Source organism: Lissotriton helveticus, chromosome 4_1 (genome assembly GCF_964261635.1).
Source record: "Lissotriton helveticus chromosome 4_1, aLisHel1.1, whole genome shotgun sequence".
In the NCBI taxonomy this organism is placed as follows: Eukaryota; Metazoa; Chordata; class Amphibia; order Caudata; family Salamandridae; genus Lissotriton; species Lissotriton helveticus.
In genome coordinates, this window is record NC_136063.1 from 1285011753 (window position 1) to 1285037890 (window position 26138).

A 26138-nucleotide genomic window follows, 5' to 3' on the forward strand; every position below is an offset into this window, starting at 1 on the left:
GCCAATGTCTATGAAATCACCCTTAAATGTAATAGAAAAAAAGGTTCAAACCTTAAAAAAAGGCAGAGCTCTGCTAAAAGATCCTGTCAGCAGGAACCAGAAAAAAGAACTGAGTAACTTACCACCTACAAAGCATGATGAGACACTGGAAGTTAGAAGATCCTAAAGGGGCAGTGTCCCGTTTACACTGTTTCAATGCTGCAGCCTATTCAAGATATCTTGCAATGCATTATTCCTTAGCTTACTTTAAAAAGTGTTTTTGAAGGATGTTTTTAGAAGACCACTTTCAATTTTAATTTAAGCGATTTTTAAAGGTATGACCCATTCTTCCTTCTAACTTTCAAAGTAATTCCATATACATTGGCAACACTGTTTTCAAGGCTGCAAAAATGCAAAGCATTAAAATGTCACATGTTTTTGGCCTTTTCGGAGGTGAAGTAGCAACTTTGAAAGAACTGCTTTGAGACCCCCGCATGTGAGTGGGACTAATCAGTGCTTATAATTATCAATGGAGATCCCATAATGGAGAAGAGTTCGGATCGTCCGTCCTCCTTCAAAGTGCTCTATTCTCTGTAAAAAGAGACCTTCAAGGCCCTACGTCCTGGAATATTTAATAAAAGTAAAACAGAACTACTGAAGTGACATAGAACAAGAGTCAAGAAATATCTGCACCTGAAGTTTATTTAAACCGCAAGGTGTACTTAAATCTTTCCCTGCAGGCACTCTTTTTGTTTTTCATTTCTGTATATTACATCTTTCTAAATATGGTGTGCGCTGGGGAGGTGGTGGGATCAGCCAGTTAATGGGTTTTTCAGGGACATTTCAGATGGACTCACAATCAAATGAAGTTGTCGATGGGTAAAGTAGTGCCAGCCTCCAACACTTCCAAAGTGTAGTCAATTTTCACCCATTTACTCAATAACACTAGTGAGTTCTAAAATGAGACCATATTTCACAAACGTTTACAGGTGCAAACAAAAAAGGATATTAAAATATTAAGCTATTGTAGGATATTACAAGCCAAACTTATCTAAAACGCAACAAAACACACCCAAACAAAGTAAAGTCCTACGTGGACGAAATACCCACATGCCCTGAGCCCTAAAACACAGGAACCATGGCCCACACCCGCTCTAAAACTTGCCACACAAAGTGAAACACTGCAACCTAATGATCAATTGGATGGTAGAGTATTGCATTAAGTCTTGCGTGATAATCTATTCAAAGTCAAAAATGTGTAGTAAATGTAATACGAAGTAAAAACTTTGAACTAAAGGCTGTTTCCCACAGTCAGTCAACTGTGTTGTGTTGAACAGTAGATCATAATACTCTGGAGAGTACTCTGCTGCATCAAATGACCCAGGGTATCCGACCTTGAGAATAGTAAACGTATACAGAGCTATAAGATACGTTGAAAATATTTGCTACTTCTGTGTGGGTTTAAAAATATTTACATCTCCTCGGTTTCTAATAGTAATAATTAGCAAGCGTTTCATTAAAAACATTTTATTGCTAGTTGTTGTACCACCACTTTATTGATCAAGCAAAATATGCTCACTTTAAAACAATAAAAAAATCTGTATGGGATTGTACAGGAATTCCTAATATTAAATAAGACTCCAAAGACTAAAAAAAAAAAATCTGTGCCAACTGCATATTTATCTAATAAACACAGGTCTTCTAGTTTCAGTATGTAGGACATACTCTGCAACTTGAACGTCGAAGGTTAACAGATCATGAAGCTTGTAAAGCCAATAAACTTGATCTAAGAACTTCCGAAGACAGATGGCACTGGTTTAACATCACACTTCTGAGAAATGGCTCCAAGTTTCATAAATACAGGAATACAAAAAGAAAACAAATCAAGCGAAGAAGGTCAGTATCTGTATTTAGTGGAGTAGTCTTTTGGAGATACCACCAGACCGCGACCTTTACGGGCTCCTCTATAAACGGTTTCCACAATGTCAATCATCTCTTGCTTGTCCTCCATTGTCCAGTTAATCTTGTTATTGTTACCTGTTCCTAAATCAATCATGATGTGTTTGTTCCTGAGGGGAAAAAACAAGCATAGGTTAAAATCGTGATTACTTCATATTGTTCTAGCTCAGTGAGTGAATATCTCTCAAGCAGAGATTTACATAACCTGCAAGTAATGCCTTTAAATCCTAGCAGACTTACTAAAGCTCACAGTTGTGACTGCAGGTAGAGTGGCCTACAATGGCTGACCTGGGATTAGCAATACAGAGTGTTTACCGTCATATCTATATCTACAGCAATAATGAACTTGGTCATTCGTCAATTCCACACATCTGGCACTGGTTTTCGGACCTGGACACCTTCCACAATCTCGCACTCTGAGGTCTATTGCATAGCCACTATACCTCAAGGGCAGCTCAGCATTCTTTCCCCAAAAAGGATGGATAAGCATGTATATTGTTGCCATGATACCCAAGCCAATGGTACTTCCAATGGTAGTAGCATTAGCTGATCTACAATGAGATCCTTCCAATAGTCACAAAAATGCATTCCGACCATTCGGGTGATGAGACATACAAAAAGGTGTCTATCTAAAGACATTTCAGCCAGACTGCCTCACAAACTCTGTCATCAATGTGAGCACTATATTACTGCAGATGTTGCAATAACATTCTTTCAAATACCAGCCATAGGAATGGAATTCAGAATATCAGAGTTCAAGACTTTGGTCTGTTCCAAGTGTTTCTGGGGAGTCCCAGGAGCTTTCTTGCGGTTAGAAGATAATACTTGATAAAGGATTTTATCCACCCAGAAACACCTGGCTAAAACGTGGGTTTCCATGAACAGAAAGCCTAAACTGTGAAAAAAGTTAACAAGGTGCCAAGAATGCTTCAAGGTGGTCAATATGGTATTTTAGTATCCTGTATGAGCACTGAACGTTAGGACAAGACCAATGGACGAGGAAGCAACAAAGGCAATTAAATCAACCAATGGATGTGGGAAGCCTAATCAGCTCCTGTAGAAATCCAGGATAAGGTTCAGGAAATTCTGAAAAACTAAATAACGTGTCAGTCAAATGAGTATTGGAAAACAAAGAGGAGAGTAAGGAGTTGCGTCCGTAGTCGTCGGACGGGGAATACTCCTGATTCCCTGGTCAAGGTTCAAAAGAACAAAATGGAGGAGTACTACCCGATGAGGGTAACTGAAGGCTTTTGTCTAAACTCAGGAAACATTGTTCCTTTGTTAGGAAACCCCTCACTTACCACCTAGTGGTGACTTGCTTCATCATCGGGGCCCACCCAAGTGGCCTAGCGTCACTTGGGTGTGCTGCAACACCTGCAATTGCAGTGGAGCTGGTAGTGAAATGTGGGGTGCAAACAAAAAGAGTGTAAGTGTTAAAATTGTCCTGGTATGCTTTTGTATAAAGTTTAATAGAAAAGTGACTGGACAAAATTAAAAGTATAGGTGAGATAATAGTAGGGAAGTTACGACCTACTTATCTCTATTTTATGTGTTGGTCGACATGTTTCTACCATAAGGGGAAAATCCCCGGTATTCCTCAGGACCAAAACAAGGAAGTGGGTGGTATGTGCCCCCTAAAAGACACACCCAGCCCTAAATTCTTGGACGACCAGAAGAAAAGTAGACTTCTGGGTACGCACACCTAAAATTAAGGGTGCTGAAAAACAATGCTGGGGCTCAGGTCGAGCTGCATCAAGCAGGAGTAGGGCGTTATGCCAGTCACTTTTCTATTAAACTTTATACAAAAGCATACCAGGACAATTTTAACACTTACACTCTTTTTGTTTGCACCCCACATTTCACTACCAGCTCCACTGCAATTGCAGGTGTTGCAGCACACCCAAGTGACGCTAGGCCACTTGGGTGGGCCCCGATGATGAAGCAAGTCACCACTAGGTGGTGAGTGAGGGGTTTCCTAACAAAGGAACAATGTTTCCTGAGTTTAGACAAAAGCCTTCAGTTACCCTCATCGGGTAGTACTCCTCCATTTTGTTCTTTTGAGTCAAATGAGTATACCACGTGTCAGTGGACCATTATTATCAATATAAATACTATTTGTAAGGAAGGAGTAGGTTGCCAAATATATTCAAGAGTGAGGTGCTGGACCTATTAACACTACATAACTCGTTCTCCAATGGGGGAGGGCAGAATAGGTTAGCCGGAGTCCTAATTTGTCCTTTTGTAGGGTTGAAAGGTAACTGATATTTTCCTAAATAGGCATGACTAGGTATTACCTTTGGCAATTGGGGTCAGATATTCTCTGGTAGCTGGTAGAACATATTTTCCCTTTCAAGCATGTGACAATGGTCAATTTGCCAAACGATGGAGCAAGTGCTTCGTTTTTTGCGGGTAAGTCACTGTGGCATATTGTCTTTCACCGGTAAATGCAGAGGATTCATCTATCAGGACCAGGCTGGTGCAGATATGGCGATTAATGGATGGCCAGAGGAGATACAGGTTTTAGAGACAAAAAGGAGCAAATATTTATTTCGCTAGCAAGGGGGGGGGGAAACAGATTCCCATTCCTAAAAAGCATAAGGAAATTGAGCAAATATTCCTTTAAGAGACAAGGATGGGTGGCTGATCATATGTTCACAGGCAGGGTTTGGTTAGAAGTTATTGCCATTCCAGAAGGAGCAAAATAGAGGCAAGGGGAACTAATTAATTTCACATGCACTGGCAGGTGGTAGATAGTCCCATCTTTTGAGGGAAGAGAGGATGGGGCAGATTTCACTTCACATCAGATAGTTCCATTTGTGAATGGCAAGTTACAGGGAATAAGGGGAGAACATATTTCACAGGCATTATTTGAAGGGGAAGGGACAGGTGGCAGATAGTCGGGGGAAGAGAGGGGAGACGGGCGCTGTTAAATATCACCTTTACTGTAAGAGATAAGGATAGGATGAGCTGCAATGTTAGATAGTCCTATTCCTAGTATGGGCAAGGATAGGGGCAAATGCAGTTTTCATAGGCAGGGATTGGTGGCCGGTATACCCATTCCTGGATGCAACATTAATTGTAATAATTTTTTCACCTTCCTCACACTGAGCACACGTACATTGGTTTCTTGCAGAGCAGTTTCAATGTGTTACAAACAATTTGCAACAAGCTGTGCAGATTATTGTCCAGAATGCATGTTTTTAATACTTAATTACACCATCTAGCTTGACATTTATTATTGTGTTATCATATTTTTAGGTGTATTAATAATCATTGCGGAGGATGAAAATTACTTTTCCCACAAGTGAATGTTCCAGGTAGTACTAGGCATCCATCCTGCCCTGATAACGCCCTTGACCAATTACTGGCACTTGACTGGGCTGAAACATGTTGGCACCACTGAGGATAACAGACCATCACACCCAATGTTCATCAGTATTACAGTCATACCCTAGGTACCCACTAATGAAAGTATATCCTTTGAGTTTGCCGCAAGGTACTTTAATTTAATAATCCTGATCCCGCCACTACCCAGTATTCTTTTTACCAAGAACTCCTTCACATTCAAGTAGAGTCCACACTGATACCATCATCTTATCAGGGTGAGATTTATTTCATTCATTTCAAAATCTTTATTTCGGTTATATAAACCATAAAAGATACATAAAACAATTACTTCCAAATTCAAATACAAGTGGTGCAATGAAGTCTAACATATCAGTGTACACGAGGAATATAATAATAGGTAGTTAATGAATTTATATTGCCCTTTTGTTAAAAACATAGATTCAAATTTAAATATGATAAAAAAGGCATCTAAATTAAAAAGATAGTTTTTCAGGTATTTGAAACATAGTTCATGACCCATTTGCTTGCGTTTTAAACAGTTAGCAATGTTTACAGGATAGTATTTATACAATAAAATTCCCTACTTAATTCATCTTGTGTAGCCACCTTCTTTTGAATGTATCTGGGATAAATGAACAATTCATTGAAGCTTCAATCCTACTTCAGCCCTTATGAAACTCACAGCTAGTAAAAATTTGCTGACGCCAAAGACAATTACTTGCGCTGGGTCAGACCTTAATATTCCTTCCGCCTCTTTCCATGATCATATACCTAAATTTAAGCAGATAGGTTTGATCCATTTTTTCCTTGGCTTGGCGTATGCGGAACAAAAGAATAAAATATGCAAATCATTTTCTTTGGTTTTGTCTGAGCTTAAGGGACACAAATCTTTGTCCTTATTTCCTGACTGATTGGTTACCCAGCCTGATATAGCTGCATTAATGTTCAATATCCCATATCTAAATTTCATGTATAACATTTTTGCCAATTGAGGATGTACCTCGTCCAGAAATAGCTCAAAGTTTGGTGTATCCTTAAACGAAAGAAACCTAGTCATTAATACCCCACTCACTGTGCCGTGCAATATGCTGCTTTTAATATATGCCAAGAAAGTAGTTTTTAACAGTTTCTTAGAGGCTGAAGTTAGTGAAGATGGATCATCCCAAAACTGGGAAAGACCAGTCTTTCTCAGCCATGAACAAACATGCTGGAGCTATAAAATACTATTATTATGATCCAACTCCATGATTTCTTCTAGGCCAGCCTAATAGTGCAACAGTTCCGGGGTAGACCACAATCTTACTCAGAACGGAAGTTGTCTCAAGATCGCAAAGTGGTCTGTTTGTTTAACATTCAAATCGAAAGAGATTGGTACTAATGGTGTTCGTACGGGAAGATTTAAAAGCATCCTATAAAACTTGCTTTCCCCCACCTCAAAAATCTTTTTACAGTATGGGCTCCATATTTAGGCCCCATACAGTGCAGCAGATTGGGCTTTGTATTTGAATACCTCCAACGCAGGAGATACAGCCTTTAAAAGGCTGTTCCTATATCTTTTCATAATTGGTAATGAGTGTTGAGTCAGGGCTATCTTACTTTTTTCTATTTGGGTCTTCCACGATAGTTTCGTATCTAAAGATATACCCAAATAACTAAAACTCTTTACACACTCCAACTTTTGGCCATTCAGAGCAACATTTTCCCAAAACGGTTTATGGGAGTTTATGACCAAGTATTTTGTTTTACTAATATTAATTTCAAGGCCTTTGGTTTTACAGTATGTGTGGAAAGTATTAACTAAGCATTGCAGCCCCATTGGGGTTTGGGATATTGGTATGGTGTTGTCTGCAAATAAAAGTGCAGGCACCCTCTCTCCCCCCAATTTTGGTGCATCATTCTCATACCTGTTTAAAAAGTTTGGGCTATCATTTACGTACAATGAGAATAATGTGGGTGCCAATACACATCCTTGGCGAAACCCCCTTTTTATGGGGATTGCTTCAGTTAGTTCGCCCCTCACCCCCATCTTACTTTCACATACTCTTACTATTAGCTCAAGTAAGTTGGCTGGCACCCCTTGTTGCCTCAATGATTCCCATAGCAATGCTCGATGGATAAGATCAAATGCCGCCTTTAAATCTATAAAGGCGACGTAAAGATGGCCCTTTCTTAAGCAGACGTATTTCCAACACAAACAAGTAAACCTAAAGACCTGGTCCGTTGTACTGAGTTTTAGTCTGAAACCAGCCTGATATTTTGATAATACATTATTTTCCTCTATCCAAATATTTAATTGACTTAAAACATGCCTTGAAAAAACCTTCTGCTGTAAAATATCTATTAAACAGATTGAGTGATAATTCACTGGATCGTAACGGTTACCTTTTTGAAAAATTGTGGTAATTTCTGCCCCTTTCCAGGTTCCCGGAATTGCAGCGCCTAATGCTATGGCATTGTATAATTGGTTAATGTACGGAGCCCAGACACTAATATCGTGCTTGAACAGGTCACCAGGAATTTTGTCTGGTCCAGGGGTTTTTCCTGGTTTAATTGCACTGATTGCAAATGTTGTTTCCTCCAAACTAAAAACTTAGATTAGCTTCATTTTGTCTTGGTACTACACCATCATCAGATAAAAATATCCTACTTACAGGCGCAGCATGCAACGTTGTAAAATGGTCAACCCATGTCGCAGCATCAAGGTATACATTTTTGGTTTCCACCCCTGTTTTATTCCCTTTAGTCTCCAAAAGCCTATATGGTCCTTACTTTCTGCTCCATTAAGTAATTCGGACCAATTATCGTCCAATGCTTTTTTTGCTTTTTGAAGGGTTGTCTTGTACTTTCATCTATTCTCCCTTATTGTAGTTTCATTGCCTTTTTTTATTGCCATTATTAATTCAGTCTTAGCATTACGGCAACCTTTTTCATACTAAGGATTTATTTAATTGAGGTAGTTATTACTTCCTCTTTCTGCTTTTCTTGAGCTTTTGGTCACTATTGGGGCCAATGCTACCACCAGGTCTCTATGCAGTTCCAGGAAACCTTCTTCTATGGTTGAATCTATATACGGTTCAAAGATATCTGCAAAAGTGTTGAAAATATTTACCAATATCTCACAATTTCCTACGACCAGAGCCCATTTCAGGGATCGGCGATTATTGCTTACTACAATATCGTCGGAGGCGGTATTAAGATCCTCGGTGTTGCATAGAGTAGGGAAAATAACTGATCAGATAATGTTAATTGAAGGGCTCGGTGATTACTTTCTGTTTCTCGGGTCTACTTCTAAATCTATTACATAGGGCCAGATTTCTAGTGATACCATTATGTAGTCTATTTTACTCCGAGAATTACTCCTACAATACGTATATGACTTTGGCCTGTCCGATGGTAAGCGTCCATTACACGCTTTTAAACCGTGTCCAGCAACTAATTTCATTATTTGTGTCGCTGCCACCGTGCATGGTACCATGCTAGGACTTTCTAGTCCAGGGGTGTTGTTTGCAATATCCTCCTCTGCAAATAAATTGTGGAGACCTATCACGGGTTTGAAATTACAATTTAGGTCCCCACCTATAATTAAACTTGTCTTTTCTCCTATTGAATTTAAAATGGAGTCCATATGCTCAATTATCACTGACTCTTTAGAAGCTGGGCTAGGTCTATTATAAATATTAAGTACGTGTATTATTATCCTTCCATCTTTAGTTGTGATTTTTACGCCAACTATATCATGAGATATTATACTTAGTTTCGATATTTCGATGGCAAGGGTTACTCCAATCCATATTACTAGACCCCATGATGGTCTCCCTCTAACAGATGGAATTGTTTCAGCATGAAAAGTCTTGTAGCCTACTCTATGTGGCGTCTCTAATGCCCAAGTTTCTAGCAAAAGGCAGATATCATACTACTCGATATACTCTGTAGTGATGATGTCCACGCAGATGATGATGTAAAGATGTTTATTTGTAATTAAGCATTTAAGATGGTAATAACGCCCCACCAGGAACATCTAACATGATGCTCAGCCCAATGCTAACTGTCATCTGCAGCCCCACAGAGCCCCAACATTCTACATTACATCATAGCTAGAACATTCCACAAGCTAGGGTAGAAAGAGATATAACATGTAATGCATAACTAGGATATCAGAATACTACATTTCCCCTTTCGTCCGAATTGAAAACAAAGAGAGAAAGAATATGGATCAAAAAGAACCTCGTTAAGAAAGAACCAAATACGATACAACAAACAGAAGAATAAAACCCATCCTCCTTTAAAACAGAAATGTGAATAAGACAGGCAAATATACAATAACCTATCCACTCTCCCTTCAACAACAGAAGAAAGATAAGAAAACAGCAGAAAGGAAGACGAAAATTGAAAATACCAACGGCTAAACGACATGCACACCTACTGGCCAGACAGGAATGCAATACGGATAGACACAAGTATAAGACTTAAAATAGCGTTAAGAATCCAATTCTCAATTATATATGGTAAAGAACCACAACATGAGAGTAGAAACAATACAAGAGAAAACAGATAAAATTGCAACATCGAAAGAAGTCAAAATTACCCATCTTCTCACCAAAAAGTTAACATAAGCATTTAGAAAAAACTATTACAATGAAGAAAAACTTTCCCATATGAGGGATTTAGATTTTTCATGCATATACGGGAAAAAAAAACAACAAAGTCCCCTAGTACTAATAAAATGGGACTATGACCTAAAATAGTAAACCTAGATGGGACTAACACCCCCTAAACAGGTGGGACTAACACCCTCTAAACATTGGTAAGTCCCTTAGTACTGAGAAAAAGAGACTATGACGAAAATTAGTAAAAAAAATAGGAGAGACTAATACTCCCTTGCCAGGTGGGATTGACACCCCCTAAACTTAGGTGGGACTTACACCCCCTAAACAGGTGGGACTGACACCCCCTAAAAATTGGATAATTAGGATATAATCCAATTTTTTTTGTATAGGTGGGACTCAAACCCCCTATATAAATTAAAGAATGAGCCTGAAGTCTAGCAAAAAACACAAACTTTAAAAATAGGATATGGGACTAAAACCCATCCTTAACCCCTTCAGCGCTAATGACAAGGGTAACTCGTCATGGACTTTCCATTGATTTCAATGGAAAGTCAATGGACCTCGCACACACCCCTTAGCAGCCAAGTGGTTAAGGATTATGGGACTGCAACCCATTCCTACAGACAAAAATACATAGCGTCAGTACAAAACTTTGAAAATAGGATATGGGACTTAAAACCCACTCCTAAGGATCAAGGGACTGCAACTGCAAACCCTTACATGGGGTTTACTCCTGTGTAGGAGCCATATTAATTTGATAAAATACTGTAAAGAAAACTTCATTTCCCTAATGTAAAAAAAAAAAACGTAAAATGTATTTATATAACTGTAATACTGTACTTGAAATAATCGTAACTGTAATACTATAAAGCTGTAAATTGTAGTTGAGATGAGACATTACTGTAGAGCTAAAATTGACATACTCAATAATGCTTCTTGAATACAAAACTGAAATATGATAAAAACCACTAGATGGCAGCACTCCACAACACAGTGAAATTAGTCAACTCAGACTAAATTCATTCAGTATCAGTGAAAAGGTGCTTCTTAAAACGTTCGTTGAAAGTTCTGCCAAGAACAGAGTGCTCCGTGAAGACTGATCTCTCACCCAGATTCAGAATAAGCATTTCCAAATGTTCATGTGTTGGTGTCTCAAGACGTTAGTAAAAAAGAATGCACTTGCTACCGAATAATTTTACTTTGAGAGAGAATGTACCTGAGGTTATCAGTTAGTCACGCTGTGTAAAGCAACACAGCATTGCTCGGGTAGAAGGGACGCTGAGCTTCAGTTTGACATCTTCAACAACTTTATGATTCGGGTTAATTTTACATTGCGCAAAACAAGACAGTTTGACATTGAAACATCGTAGGTGCTTCCATACAAAAGATGGCGGCACGTACAGGAGACGCACGCAGAGAGGTTCTCGACGCGTTCTTGCAGCTCAAACGTCCATAGGCAGCGTTGTGTGTTAGACAGAATGAAGACGTCATGTGAAGATCTGTAGCTGCTCTGCGGTACACCACGAGCCAGGTAAAATGCGCGAGCCATATTTTGAAATTCAAATTCCAGCCCAATTGATTTTTGTCAAAGTTAGTATAGCGAGAAGCCATGTGAATAGTAATTTTTAAACAAATATTTTCCGTTAAAGTAAAATGTCTCACTGACTGGTACTGACATATGTCTTCAGGTGTTAGACACTCCGTTTTTTTCTTATTTAAAATTACACTCTTCGCGTAGTGATTTAGAAGCAATAGAAGGCTTATTGTGTGTAAAGGCTCTCTCTGCGCAGCGAACATGTAGTTCCATATCGAAATTAGCTCAATGAAAATGTCAAGTAGGCACATCACTCTGTACAGCCAAACTTTGAAATTTATAATAGTTGAAAGCTCTATGAGCGCAGCCTCATTGAAGTAATTGAAGAGGGCCAAAGCATTTGTAGCTTCACTCTGCGCAACATCATTTGCCTCTCTAAACATAGTACAATACGCTTTAGCTGGCGCAGAATCTCTTCTAAAAATTGTCTTTGTACAGGTTTCGTTAGATTTATAAGAGCTAAATGCAAGTAAATAAATCACGCTTACTTCTTTTGAATGTGCTATTAATGTCGATATGTCCCATGTAAACCACACATAGCACGCTTGAGCAGGGCTGTCCGGTTTGAGGGACACTGGTGGGGCTTCAAAGCGTGTTGATTTTCTCTTTGTGGCTCCATGGTTCTTGGCTTTTTATGTTCCTTTGTTTCTTCATTTAGTTTCATTTTAAGTTACTTGTATCTTGATTCACGCGTAGATTCTTCTAGTCCTCGTCGCCATAAATAATGTAGTGATGATGTCCACGCAGATGATGATGTAAAGATGTTTATTTGTAATTAAGCATTTAAGATGGTAATAACGCCCCACCAGGAACATCTAACATGATGCTCAGCCCAATGCTAACTGTCATCTGCAGCCCCACAGAGCCCCAACATTCTACATTACATCATAGCTAGAACATTCCACAAGCTAGGGTAGAAAGAGATATAACATGTAATGCATAACTAGGATATCAGAATACTACATACTCTTGCCAGTCTGTGTCTCTAATATTCCTGCTCAGTCCTGCTACATTCCATGAGATAAAACGTAGATTGAAGAATTTATCGGTTATATTTGTTGACATGGTCTCTATCCCCAAATTATAATTAACATTTTCAACATTACTACATCTTATAAAATCATCTACGTTGTTCTGCACAACAGAAATATAGGCATCTTCCCCACCCTCTTGTTCCTTGCACTGTTCCAATTCTCCTATATAGGACCCCTTCTACCTCTACCGGGTTTAATTGAGCCACTTTTCCCCCACTATTTGGAATGGAATAATTATTAACATTTCGTTCTGCTTGCCTTTTTTCTAGGACATTTCCCCTATACAATACAGTAGTTTGTTGTCAATTAACAGCTTCCAGGGGTGACAGGTCCTGAAACCGGTTCCATGTGAGGAGAGGGACAGTAATGTTTAGTTGGATATTCCCGGTAGATGGTCTATAAAAGTAACCTAATGGTAGGGCTTAGATATTGGTGCTCTGAATGGACATTTCCTCCTGGATTCTTAACAGGTTACGAGCCATGTGTGGGCTCCTAAAATTAATTATGATACAATATCCTTGTATATTCTTTGGGGATTTGCATACCCACCCTACCCTACGGACAATTAAGATATCAGACATTTTTTGTGGTTTACATTTTTTTAAACTTGGATAACCAATCGACCGTTTTATTTCTAAGGTTATACCAAGATTCTTTCTGGTCTCTTTTTAGGATGGGGACACCTGCTAGAATCCAGACATACGGGCATGCAGCCGGTGGTAGCTTTAGAATGTCTTTATTAGGGATTAGGTTTGTTCCCTTAGGGCTGTGTATAGCCCCCTGACATTTACTTAGTGCCATAGGATCAGCAACCACCTGAGTACAGGATCTATCTCTTATATCGTCTTCACTAGTATCTGTTAATGCTGTCGTGCCTCTTGTATTTCCACCCCTATGGAGCATGTCAACCCCTTGGGTTTCCCTGTTTTGCACGCTGCTTATGTCTTTCCTTTTGTTATGAACAGAAACTAATGTATCTTTAGCCTCAATTATTTGTTTTGCGCCCTCCTCGACTGCTACTTTGGCATTTTGACTTAAAGCTACGAACTGATCCATGACGGAGTTTAACTGCTCTAGCTTTCAATCCATTTCGCTTAGTTTTTTAACCATGTATTCATCAAACTTAACTGTCATTTTACCAAGTACAGTCTCAGTGATTGATGCAACCATATCTTCTATCTGCCCGGCTCCCTCATTAATTCTAACAGAGAATGTGGTGTAATCTTCCAATGTTTGGGTACCCACTGTATTGCAATGTATGACCTCTTGGTCGCTTGTAATATCTGCAGATGTGTTAATATTTCCTGCTAATTTCTTTTTCACAACATTTTTCTTCTGTCCATTTTTGCTGCACCTCCGATTCTGTTTCGCTTTCGTTTGGGCACTCGTGATCTTAAGGTGGTGCCTGTCCCATTAGTAATAGGTTGATCAGGAATTAGTAGGGTACTCATAACAGTTGGTAAAACAGGGGAAGTTAAATTATTATCAGGGGCAGATAATACTAAGCCTCTTAGGCTTGGCTGTAACGTATTAGGCATGGTTGAGTGGTTTGGCGAGTTAGCGAGTTGACTTGTCTAAAAGTGGGAAGCCTAGCTGGTTCAAGTGACAGCCGTCCTTCTGCCAACTCTAACAATAAATATTTAACAACAAGGGGTGGTGATGGACAGAGTTTCTGAATTAAGCAGAATACTCTCACCTAGTCAAGAGATCAGGGCTAGATCCAACACCGTTTTTTAGCTCACTGCACCATCCCAGTTCAGAACCTGGCTATATGCAAATTAGTCTGTTCCTGTCCCAGTGCATGATGGGAACAGGGCAAACCAAACTACCAAGCCAATTCTTACACTGGCAAGGAAACAAGCTTCCGGGGACCGGTTTCTGCCATTTCAGGCGTCGTCGGCCCGGCTTGCTTGAATCCTGATGGTGCAATAAGCAAGGCACTCACATCTGAGTATACCCTTCCACGCTTCCCGGTAGCTTGTCTCCTTTCTGGTGAAGAATTGGCTTGGTAGTTTGGTCTGCCCTGTTCCCATGATGCACTGGGCCAGGGACAGACTAATTTGTATATAGCCAGGTTCTGAGCTGGGATGGGGCAGTGAGCTAAATAACGGTGATGGATCAAGCCCTGATCTTTGGACTGGGTAAGAGTGGTCTGCTTAATTCAGACACTCTGTTCATCACCACCCGCTTTTCTGAATCGTTTTTGGCCACTATAGGTGTGGCAGGGTATACTCAGACATGAGTCCCTTGCTCACTGCTCCATCAGGATTCAAGCAAGCCGGGCCGACGAGGCTGAAATGCCAGAAACCGGTCCCCGGTAGCTTGTCTCCTTTCTGGTGAAGATTGGCTTGGTAGTTTGGTCTGCCCTGTTCCCATGATGCACTGGGCCAGGGACAGACTAATTTGCATATAGCCAGGTTCTGAGCTGGGATGGGGCAGTGAGCTAAATAACGGTGATGGATCAAGCCCTGATCTTTGGACTGGGTAAGAGTGGTCTGCTTAATTCAGACACTCTGTTCATCACCACCCCCTTTTCTGAATCGTTTTTGGCCACTATAGGTGTGGCAGGGTATACTCAGACATGAGTCCCTTGCTCACTGCTCCATCAGGATTCAAGCAAGCCGGGCCGACGAGGCTGAAATGCCAGAAACCGGTCCCCGGTAGCTTGTCTCCTTTCTGGTGAAGAATTGGCTTGGTAGTTTGGTCTGCCCTGTTCCCATGATGCACTGGGCCAGGGACAGACTAATTTGCATATAGCCAGGTTCTGAGCTGGGATGGGGCAGTGAGCTAAATAACGGTGATGGATCAAGCCCTGATCTTTGGACTGGGTAAGAGTGGTCTGCTTAATTCAGACACTCTGTTCATCACCACCCCCTTTTCTGAATCGTTTTTGGCCACTATAGGTGTGGCAGGGTATACTCAGACATGAGTCCCTTGCTCACTGCTCCATCAGGATTCAAGCAAGCCGGGCCGACGAGGCTGAAATGCCAGACACCGGTCCCCGGTAGCTTGTCTCCTTTCTGGTGAAGAATTGGCTTGGTAGTTTGGTCTGCCCTGTTCCCATGATGCACTGGGGCAGGGACAGACTAATTTGCATATAGCCGGGTTCTGAGCTGGGATGGGGCAGTGAGCTAAATAACGGTGATGGATCAAGCCCTGATCTTTGGACTGGGTAAGAGTGGTCTGCTTAATTCAGACACTCTGTTCATCACCACCCCCTTTTCTGAATCGTTTTTGGCCACTATAGGTGTGGCAGGGTATACTCAGACATGAGTCCCTTGCTCACTGCTCCATCAGGATTCAAGCAAGCCGGGCCGACGAGGCTGAAATGCCAGAAACCGGTCCCCGGTAGCTTGTCTCCTTTCTGGTGAAGAATTGGCTTGGTAGTTTGGTCTGCCCTGTTCCCATGATGCACTGGGCCAGGGACAGACTAATTTGCATATAGCCAGGTTCGGAGATGGGATGGGGCAGTGAGCTAAATAACGGTGATGGATCAAGCCCTGATCTTTGGACTGGGTAAGAGTGGTCTGCTTAATTCAGACACTCTGTTCATCACCACCCCCTTTTCTGAATCGTTTTTGGCCACTATAGGTGTGGCAGGGTATACTCAGACATGAGTCCCTTGCTCACTGCTCCATCAGGATTCAAGCAAGCCGGGCCGACGAGGCTGAAATGCCAGAAACCGGTCCCCGGTAGCTTGTCTCCTTTCTGGTGAAGAATTGGCTTGGTAGTTTGGTCTGCCCTGTTCCCAGGGTGCACTGGGCCAGGGACAGACTAATTTGCATATAGCCAGGTTCTGAGCTGAGATGGGGCAGTGAGCTAAATAACGGTGATGGATCAAGCCCTGATCTTTGGACTGGGTAAGAGTGGTCTGCTTAATTCAGACACTCTGTTCATCACCACCCCCTTTTCTGAATCGTTTTTGGCCACTATAGGTGTGGCAGGGTATACTCAGACATGAGTCCCTTGCTCACTGCTCCATCAGGATTCAAGCAAGCCGGGCCGACGAGGCTGAAATGCCAGAAACCGGTCCCCGGTAGCTTGTCTCCTTTCTGGTGAAGAATTGGCTTGGTAGTTTGGTCTGCCCTGTTCCCATGATGCACTGGGCCAGGGACAGACTAATTTGCATATAGCCAGGTTCTGAGCTGGGATGGGGCAGTGAGCTAAATAACGGTGATGGATCAAGCCCTGATCTTTGGACTGGGTAAGAGCGGTCTGCTTAATTCAGACACTCTGTTCATCACCACCCGCTTTTCTGAATCGTTTTTGGCCACTATAGGTGTGGCAGGGTATACTCAGACATGAGTCCCTTGCTCACTGCTCCATCAGGATTCAAGCAAGCCGGGCCGACGAGGCTGAAATGCCAGACACCGGTCCCCGGTAGCTTGTCTCCTTTCTGGTGAAGAATTGGCTTGGTAGTTTGGTCTGCCCTGTTCCCATGATGCACTGGGGCAGGGACAGACTAATTTGCATATAGCCAGGTTCTGAGCTGGGATGGGGCAGTGAGCTAAATAACGGTGATGGATCAAGCCCTGATCTTTGGACTGGGTAAGAGTGGTATGCTTAATTCAGACACTCTGTTCATCACCACCCCCTTTTCTGAACTCTAACAATAAAAGCATCTAAAGTGCTCACGGCCCCCTTTTGCCTGCTCATATCTATCTATTGCCTTACGGCACCTGTGTGTTAAAACCAAATTGCCAAGATACTACAGTGCTAACAGTTACAATCAATACACCTGGATACAAAACAAAGTAATGAATAGCTACTTCCCCTAAAAACACCTTCTTAACGAATGCTTACCCCAAACCCAAGATTGTATCAGTTTTTTTAGAGGGGTGGCCCAGCCCAGTCACGCCCGGCTGCAGACGGGTCCCTCCGCGCGCGTCCCGCGCAGCGGAAGCCTTAGCCCCTTTTTAAAGCACCTCCTGGCACCTTGACTGCAGTGCGCGCCACGTGGAATGCTGGGGGACGTGGTCTCCGGTGGTGAAGGGGTCTAGTCCAGTGCCAGTGGCGGTGACGATCCTGCGCCTCCCTCCCGGTATCACCAGCAATCACAGTAGCAAGCAAAGGTCAGCAAGTTTTCAGCTTATGTTCTACACTCCTGAGGGGTGAAGGGGACCAAATGTCGACAACAGGCCCAGAGGTAGTCCTACCACAGAGCAGCTACTCCCCAGATCTCTAGTGGTACAGGATCCCAACAAGCAGGCAAAGATAAGAGTACTCAGCAAAACAATGCAGCAGGCTGTTTACTATAAGATTACCTCCAGGCACTCTGAAATGGCCGCAATCCATTTGCCCCCACAATCAAGATCGGGCTAAGTCCAAAGAACAAAATGGAAGTGACTGGAGCATGCAGTTCAGGAACAGTGGCTACAGAGTCAGTCCCCCACCCAGGACAAAAATACATCAATGGGCAGCTGTCCGCACTCACAGAGGCACAAAGATATGGATAGGCCCCTGCTGCCCTGGCACTCAATCCCAGGGATATGTAGGAACTATGCAGGTAGCCCCTCCACAGAACGCGGATGTGTAGCGTAGAGAGCCGTGAAGGCCAAGGTCCCAGAAGAAATGTGTGGGGAACCACAATCCCCAGCGTACCCCCGCAGAGCCAGCCAACACAGCGAGACAGCCCACTTATCCACTAACCGCTAGGTAGCGAGTCACACGGGGCAATATCCCAAAGTCACAGGCCCACGGAGCAAGTCAATAGGCAATGTCCAGGGAGGGCTGATCGATCTGCAACACAGCTGTCTCCTCAGTAATCACAGCACACAGAGATCTCCATGGGTGGGGGGCGCTCTGCCCTCACCAGAGCAGTGGCCAAAAGTAAGCATACCCCAGCCGGCAGGCCGCAACCCACAGCCCAGGCCCAAACCCACCTCCGCAGCTGCGGACCAAGGCCAGAGCCCCCCCCCCCCCCCCCACCCCCAATCTACCACAGCCAGCGGCGGGCGCGGATATCCGTACCCCTCTGGAGCCAGGTGCCGCAAACAGGCTCCGCAGTGTCCTCTAGGCTCTGCGTGAGTTTAAGGCCCACTATGTCAGGTCCGCAAACAGTCCGCAGCTGGGAGAGGACACGGAGCCATCTCGAAGCAGTAGGCCAGGCTCGCTCTCCCATGTACAGCTGATAAGGAGCGAAGGTCCGACTGCCGGAAAAGTCACAGGGTCCAGGCACAGGTATTGCAGGATCTCAGCTCCCGCCCACTCTGAGTGCCGGCCGGCGATCAGTCTCAACCCGCACACAGCTCAGGCCGCCATCTTGACTTCTTTTATTTATTTAAATTTATACAGCACACAGCTACTCCCAGAAGTGTACCGGCGCTAGAGACAGACGGCATAAACTTATGAAATGTATACAGGATTGTGTGAAAGTCTGGAGAAGGGAACCAACTACGGACAACATGACCACCCTCAAGCTCGCCACCCGGAAACACCACCAACTGATCCGCGCCACCAAGAAAAATACAGACAAGGACCGGCTGGACAACAACGCACACAACTGCAAGGAACTCTTCAACATCGTGAAAGAGCTCTCCAACCCCAACGCCGGAAACAATGACATCACCCCGTCGCAAGACCTCTGCAACTCCCTCGCGTCCTACTTCCACAACAAGATCGCGGACATACACAACAGCTTCAGCAACCAACCAACGCAAGCCACAACCGCACCAACGCAAGCCACAACCGCAACAACGCCACCCACCACCACCCTCCGCACCTGGACTCCGATCAGCACCGAAGACACCATCCGCACAATGAACTCCGTCCACTCCGGATCTCCGACTGACCCCTGCCCTCACCACACCTTCAACAAGGCCAACGCGGTCATCGCACCCCACCTGCGGGACATTATCAACACCTCCTTCGACACCGCCACCTTCCCGGAGAGCTGGAAGCACGCAGAGCTCAGCGCTCTTCTCAAGAAACCCACAGCAGACCCCACCGACCTCAAGAATTACCGTCCCATCTCGCTCCTCCCGTTCCCGGCCAAAGTCATCGAGAAGACAATCAACAAACAGCTGGCCGCCTTCCTCGAGACGAATGGATCCCTCGACCCCTCACAGTCTGGCTTCCGAGCGAACCACAGCACCGAGACCGCCCTCATCGCTGCCACCGATGACATCCGAACCCTGATGGACAACGGAGAAACAGCGGCCCTCATCCTCCTGGACCTCTCCGCGGCTTTCGACACTGTCTGCCACCGCACCCTAGTACAGCGCCTCGGCAACATCGGAATCCAGGAGAAGGCACTGGAATGGATCACCTCCTTCCTCAACGGAAGAACACAGAGAGTCCGCCTACCACCGTACAAGTCAGAGGCCACCGAAGTCATCTGCGGCGTCCCTCAAGGATCCTCGCTGAGCCCCACCCTCTTCAACGTCTACATGAGCCCCCTCGCGGCCATCGCACGCCAACACAACCTCAACATAATCTCCTACGCTGACGACACCCAGCTGATCCTCTCCCTGACCAACGACCCCGCCGCCGCCAGAGCCAACCTGCACGAAGGGATGAGAGATGTAGCCGAATGGATGACGACCAGCCGCCTGAAACTGAACTCAGACAAGACGGAGGTCCTCATCCTGGGCTCCTCGCCCTCCGCCTGGGACGACTCCTGGTGGCCCCCCGCCCTGGGCACCGCACCCAAACCGACGGACCACGCACGCAACCTGGGCTTCATCCTTGACTCCTCCCTCTCCATGACCAGACAAGTCAACGCCGTCTCCTCGTCATGCTTCAACATCCTGCGCATGCTACGAAAGATCTTCCGGTGGATCCCCACCGAGACGAGGAAGACGGTCACCCAGGCCCTCGTCACCAGCCGACTGGACTACGGCAACGCCCTCTACGCCGGAACCACCGCCAAGCTCCAGAAGAGACTCCAGCGGATCCAGAACGCCTCGGCCAGACTCATCCTCGACATCCCCCGACGCAGCCACATCTCCGGACATCTGAGAGACCTGCACTGGCTCCCCGTCAACAAAAGAATCACCTTCCGTCTCCTCACCCACGCGCACAAAGCCCTACACGACCAAGGCCCGAGCTACCTCAACAACCGGATCAACTTCTACACTCCCAAGCGCCACCTCAGATCAACCAGCCACGCCCTCGCCGCCGTCCCCCGCATCCGAAGAGCGACAACAGGAGGAAGGTCCTTCTCCTACCTGGCCGCCAAGACCTGGAACTCACTCCCGACCGACCTGCGCCTGACCCAAGACCACCTCTCCTTCAGGAAGAAGCTCAAGACCTGGCTGTTCGAGCAGTAACGGCACCCCCCCCCCCCCCACCTAGCGCCTTGAGACCCTACGGGTGAGTAGTGCGCTCTATAAATGACTTGACTTGACTTGACTTGAAAAGCCAGGTTTTCAGTTTCTTTTAAAAAAACAGGAAGGTCACTGGTTAGGCACAGTTCTCTTGGGAGCTTATTCCAGTTGAGCAGCCCTAAATAAGAGAATGATCTACCACTTGTTCTAAGTCGGCAGATATGAGGGACTTCAGCCAGGTGTTCCAAAGAGGAGCGCAAGGTGCAGGCTGGGATTTGTTAATGGATCCTCTCTCTCAGATAGTTGGCTCCTGAACCATACAGGGCTTTATGCATTAAAACCATGGCCTTAAATGGTATCCTCTTTCTCATTGTAGCCAGTGAAGAGCCTCCAAATGGTTGCCTCTGTGAGATCTAGAGGGGACATTAAGTAGGAGCTGAGTCGCCAAATTTTGTACCGCCTGAAGTCTACACAGAAGGTACTCCGGGAGACCAAGGTAAAGGGCATTACCATAGTCCAGTCTTGAGGTTATTAGTGCTTGGATTACCTTTTTTCCTAGCAGACTCAGACAGAAGGGGCAGGAGTTCTTTTAGCATCCAAAGTACTCCAAAACAGGAGCTTGTAGGAGCTTCAATCTGATGTTCAAAGGAGAGGGCACAATCATTCTTTATGCCTAGATTCCTTACAGAACTCTGCTGAGGGCCCGCTGCAGGGCCTCCTTCGGCCAACAAGAAAGGTTAGGGGAAAATGCACCAAAAATCATGATCTCAGTCTTATACAGTTTGCATTTTAGTGGTGCAAGGCCAACCACTGAAACACCTTGGTCTTACCATCTAGCTCCTCTTCCTTTCCACAGGAGAAGAGAAGCTGGGTGTCATCTGCATATGAGATTACTTAAGCGCCCAATGACTCTGACAGTGCCGGCAAAGGAGCAAGATAGACATTAAACAGAGTAGTGCTCAGCGCTGAGCCCTGAGGATACCAACCGTCGGTGTGCAAGCTTTGGATGAGAAAGGAGGCAGCAAAAGTTTAAGGCTTCTGTTGTTCAAAAAATAGGAAAGCCAGTTCAGAGCACGGTTCCCAATTCCGTATTGTTTAAAGATGCTCGAGCAGCCTTTGATGAGGAACAGTATCAAAGGGCACTGATAAATCCAGCATAATCAGGATCGTCTCGCCTCCCTTGTCAAGGGTGCCGCCAACATATTCCACTACTTCCAGGAGCGCTGTTTTTGTTCTGAAGTGTTGCCTGGCACCTGACTAGAGTGTAACAGTTTGTTCACCTCAAGGAATTGGGACAACTGTCTATTAGCTGATTTTTCCAATATTTTGTAAGAAACGCTGAGGAGGGAGTGAGGTCTGTAGCTTGCCAGCTGTTTTGTATCAGCTGTGTTTTTTTTGAACGATGCAGCACTTTTGCCTTTTTTCAATGTGCTGGAACCTTGCCAGATGATAAAGAGGTGTTTAGTATTTTATTTAAAATAGGATTGATGACCTGAGCGACCTTGGTCACCAAAAGGAGATGATGGGCGGAGCCCTGAAACTTTAAAAGGCACTAACCCCTAGTCACAGATTTGGGTTAAATCCATCATCGTTCTTTAGCTCACTTGCCACCCAGTTCAGACCCAGTCATATGCAAATCAGTCTTGACCCTGTTCCTCATGGGAACAGCCTAGCCCGAACCTTCAATCTAGGTCTTCTCTTGACCGGAAACAAGCATCCTGGGACCGGTTTCGGGGTAACACCTCATATCAGCCAGGCTAGCTTGAATCCAGTGCCAAAGTGAGCAAGGGACCCATGTCTGAGCATACCCTGCCAACTTAGGGCAAACAAAGCAAACACAAGGAGATGATGGGCAGAGCACTGAAACTTTTGAGACACTCACCCCCAGTCACAGATCTAGGTTGAATTCATCATCGTTCTTTAGCTCACTTCGCCACCCCAGTTCAGACCCAGTCATCTGCAAATCAGTCTTGACCCGGTTCCTCATGGGAACAGTTCAGCCCGAACTGCCAAGCCAGGTCTTTCCTGGACACGAAACAAACATCCTGGGACAGGTTTCGGGGTGACACCCGTCATCAGCCAGGCTAGCTTGAATCCAGTGGCAAAGCGAGTAAGGGACCCAAGTCTGGGCATACCCTGCCAATTTAGGCCGAACAAAGCAGACGCAAAGAGATGATGGGCGGAGCACTGAAACTTTTCAGACACTCACTCCCAATCACAAATCTGGGTTGAAGACCTTAGTCAGCAGAACAGAAGAGCATGGGTCAGAAGGAGAGCCCGACTTCAGACTCCTGATAGCTGACAAAGACATCTCCATGGATATAGGGCAGAAACTGGCCAGAGTGGAGCTTCCCCTTATAGGGATGGGAGCTTCAGTTAAGTGAGGGAGGAGAGAGACAGACTGTATGTTTTTAAGGAGCTCCGCCTGAATGGTAGTGATCTTTTCATGAAAAAAAAATTCCAGCTCCTCACACCAATCTGCTGACGGTTGGCAATCTCTAGAAATGACATCAGATCAAAGAAAGGATTTCACAATTTTGAAGATCTCTTTAGATTTTTTATCGGCCTCTTTGATTTTCCTTCTAAAGAAGGCCTTTTTGGCTAGTTGCACCTGTGCACAATAGTTCTTTAATGATAACTTACAGGTCGCTTTATCCTTTAGATTGAAGTTATGCCCTTTCAAGGAGTTTACATTGTTTTTTGCATGATTTAATGTCCTTATTAAACTAGGGGGTTGTTGGTTTGATCCTAGATGAAGGGCGTGCAGAGATTGGGGCCAACTCATTAATGGTCTCATGGATCCTACTGTCCAGGCATGTGGCAGTAGGATTGGGGTGTTCACTACCAGAGCTCGAGTTAGGTCACTATGCTGAACTTTATGGAAGGCCCGGTAAAAGACATGGGTATTTTTCCTAAGGGAGGTCCCCTTTGATGGTCGTGGCCACATGAATGGAATAAGGTGGTCATCAGACCATGCAAGGAGGGTGGTGGGGGGAGGGGCGGGTTGGCTTTGACACCTCCAGGCTCACATTGGCAAATGCCTGGTCTGGTGTCTTGCCAGCTTGACTTGTTGAGCCAAAAACCGGTTGCTTGAGTGCAAAGGAGCTCATGGTGTCTAAGAGTGCGGAGGCCGCCGGGTCAGAAAGGTTGTCCAAATGAACGTTAAGGTCCCCAAGGACTATAAAGTGGGCATGCCTAACGGCCCACTAGGGCAAGGCGCAACCTAAAGATTTCAAGCATGGGCCAGCATGGTCCGGGGGTCTATAGATAAGGGCACCCGCCAGAGACTGTTGGGGGGTGAGGTCAGGCAGAAGCCCATTGCCGTCACCTCGACTAGACCCTTAAGTGGAAAGGATACACATACATACTCCATTTTGTAGACTAATGCTATCCCACACCCTCTGTCCGTTTCACGTTTTTCCACAAGGATTCTGAAGCCAGGTGGGATTACTGTGGCTAAGGTCGGGTTGGCTGACTCTGAGATCCAAGTTTCGGAGAGGAACAGGAGCTTCAAGCTTCCCATCATTTAGCAGGTCAAAGACCTATATTTCATGTTTCTGAAGTGTCCTCGCATTTAATAGAGCTGCTGAGAACTGTGCTAGTGGCCCATTAGGACTGCGGGAAATAGAGAAGACTGTTTGCTAGATTGCTACGAGTCCATGCGCAGTCAGAGCATGTATAGTCTTTTGTTAGCTTAAGAGGGGATCCATGGGGATATAAGGTTCAGTATGATGGAGTACGTAACATAAGTGTGGGTGAGGCTTCCTCATTCAGTATATACTTAATAACTTGGGTTACCAGGTTGTTGCCCGATCATTGAATAACCCTGTGCACCATTGCATCTTTGTGGTATGGTTTTGTAAGATGCAATGGTTTGACCTTTAACTTTACCATAATGATAGAGTAGATATTGGCACTCTGGAAGCGCTCTAGTCTCTGTGCTAACCAATGATACTGCTGAGGGTTTCCCCAGCATGCCACTACTTAATTGCCGTGTTAGGTGAGAGAAACCCCCTTGGTAGCTAATGGGAGTACAGTCAAGGATTTTTTCAGTAAAAACACCCAACTTCTGGCAAATCAAATCCTGTAATTAAATGTGAGCTTCTCTCTCATAGCTGTCAGCTCCTATTCTGAGGAGAGACAAGTTACTGGGCTCAACCATGGTGGTTTATTCAGTTTGCCACTGGTGTCTCTGTTGCTATTAACTCTGCACACTTTGACAACCACCACTCTATCTGTGCTTTACGTTTATGGAGTGAGCAGTCATAATTTTCAGGGTGTAGTGTGGCAGGCAAGAGCGCAGAATTCAACAACCAACATTCACAAGAATATAAATGTCCAGCCAATTTCATTTTTTTAATGGAAAAAGAAAGTAATCTCATCACACAGCAAAACTAAATACTACAAAACACAATTAATGTGGGGTTGGAATTGGTTGCCTCGAATAGTGAAGTACTATAACCTCTCTAGTGGCTCTCTCTTTGTCCCCTATGGTTACCTCTACAGTTCCCAACTTTATAAGGAGTATACAAAGATTAGGCAGATGTACAGAAACCTCAAAGCAGTCTCACTTCTTAGAGGAGTATTTCAGTTCAATGCCTTCGTTAAAAAGGATAAATCGGTGCAACATACGTGCCCGCATCTGTCTCCGTAAGAAGACATAGACTCGCATTTACTTACTCTTTGCGGAGTTACAGTTCAGCTATACACTGGGCACCAGACACTTTCGTACCCCTACCACACTGGCGCTTTCTTAATCAGATCAGGGTTTGCAGAGCAGGCTAACAGGGCATCAGTCTTAGGCAGCGGTGGCCTTCCACTAGCAACTGGTATCTCACGACCGATCCCGACTCCCATTTTAACAACGGTGAAGCTTTTGTCCTCTCCACCAGCAATTGCAATATATTAAGCCCATCACGGACTGCTGGGTGAGACAGGAATATTCGCTCTGGTGCAAAACAGTTCACTTCGGAGCTCTGCAGAGAGACCGGGGGCTTCGAAGCATGGGTCACTCATGAATCACTCTTTGTTCATCAGCTTCCATTAGATACTCTGCACACTTGGAACACACATGGCCTCTTTTCCTGGACAGTGTCTGTTTCTGCATGGCTAGGCACACTTCATCCCTCACTCAGCAGGGAGGATGGCTCACGGCTCTTTAGTCAGTTCAAAAATAGATGTCCCCTCAAGGTTTGGGTAAACACAAGTCATGTTTACACAGCATATCTTTGAGTACCTGCATAGGATGTCCTCCTTCGGCCAAGAAAAACTTGTGACTGGAAAAAAGTGGGATGGTTTGTATAACACTTTTATACACATTTTCTATTAAGGGGATGTAGTTCGAGTTTCA

The 26138-nt window shown here is 44.5% G+C and overlaps 1 protein-coding gene across 3 annotated transcripts in view; it reads right to left on the minus strand.

Moving 5' to 3' along the window:
* Positions 1-1490: 1490 nt before the first annotated feature.
* Positions 1491-26138, minus strand: part of TXNL4A (thioredoxin like 4A) — a 75806-nt gene continuing 51158 nt past the window's right edge. For all 3 annotated transcript variants that reach the window (XM_078687855.1, XM_078687856.1, XM_078687854.1), the window contains exon 4: positions 1491-2048. In XM_078687855.1, the coding sequence (XP_078543981.1) occupies positions 1877-2048 (172 nt within the window). In that variant the 3' untranslated portion in view covers positions 1491-1876. The remainder of the gene's footprint in view (positions 2049-26138) is intronic.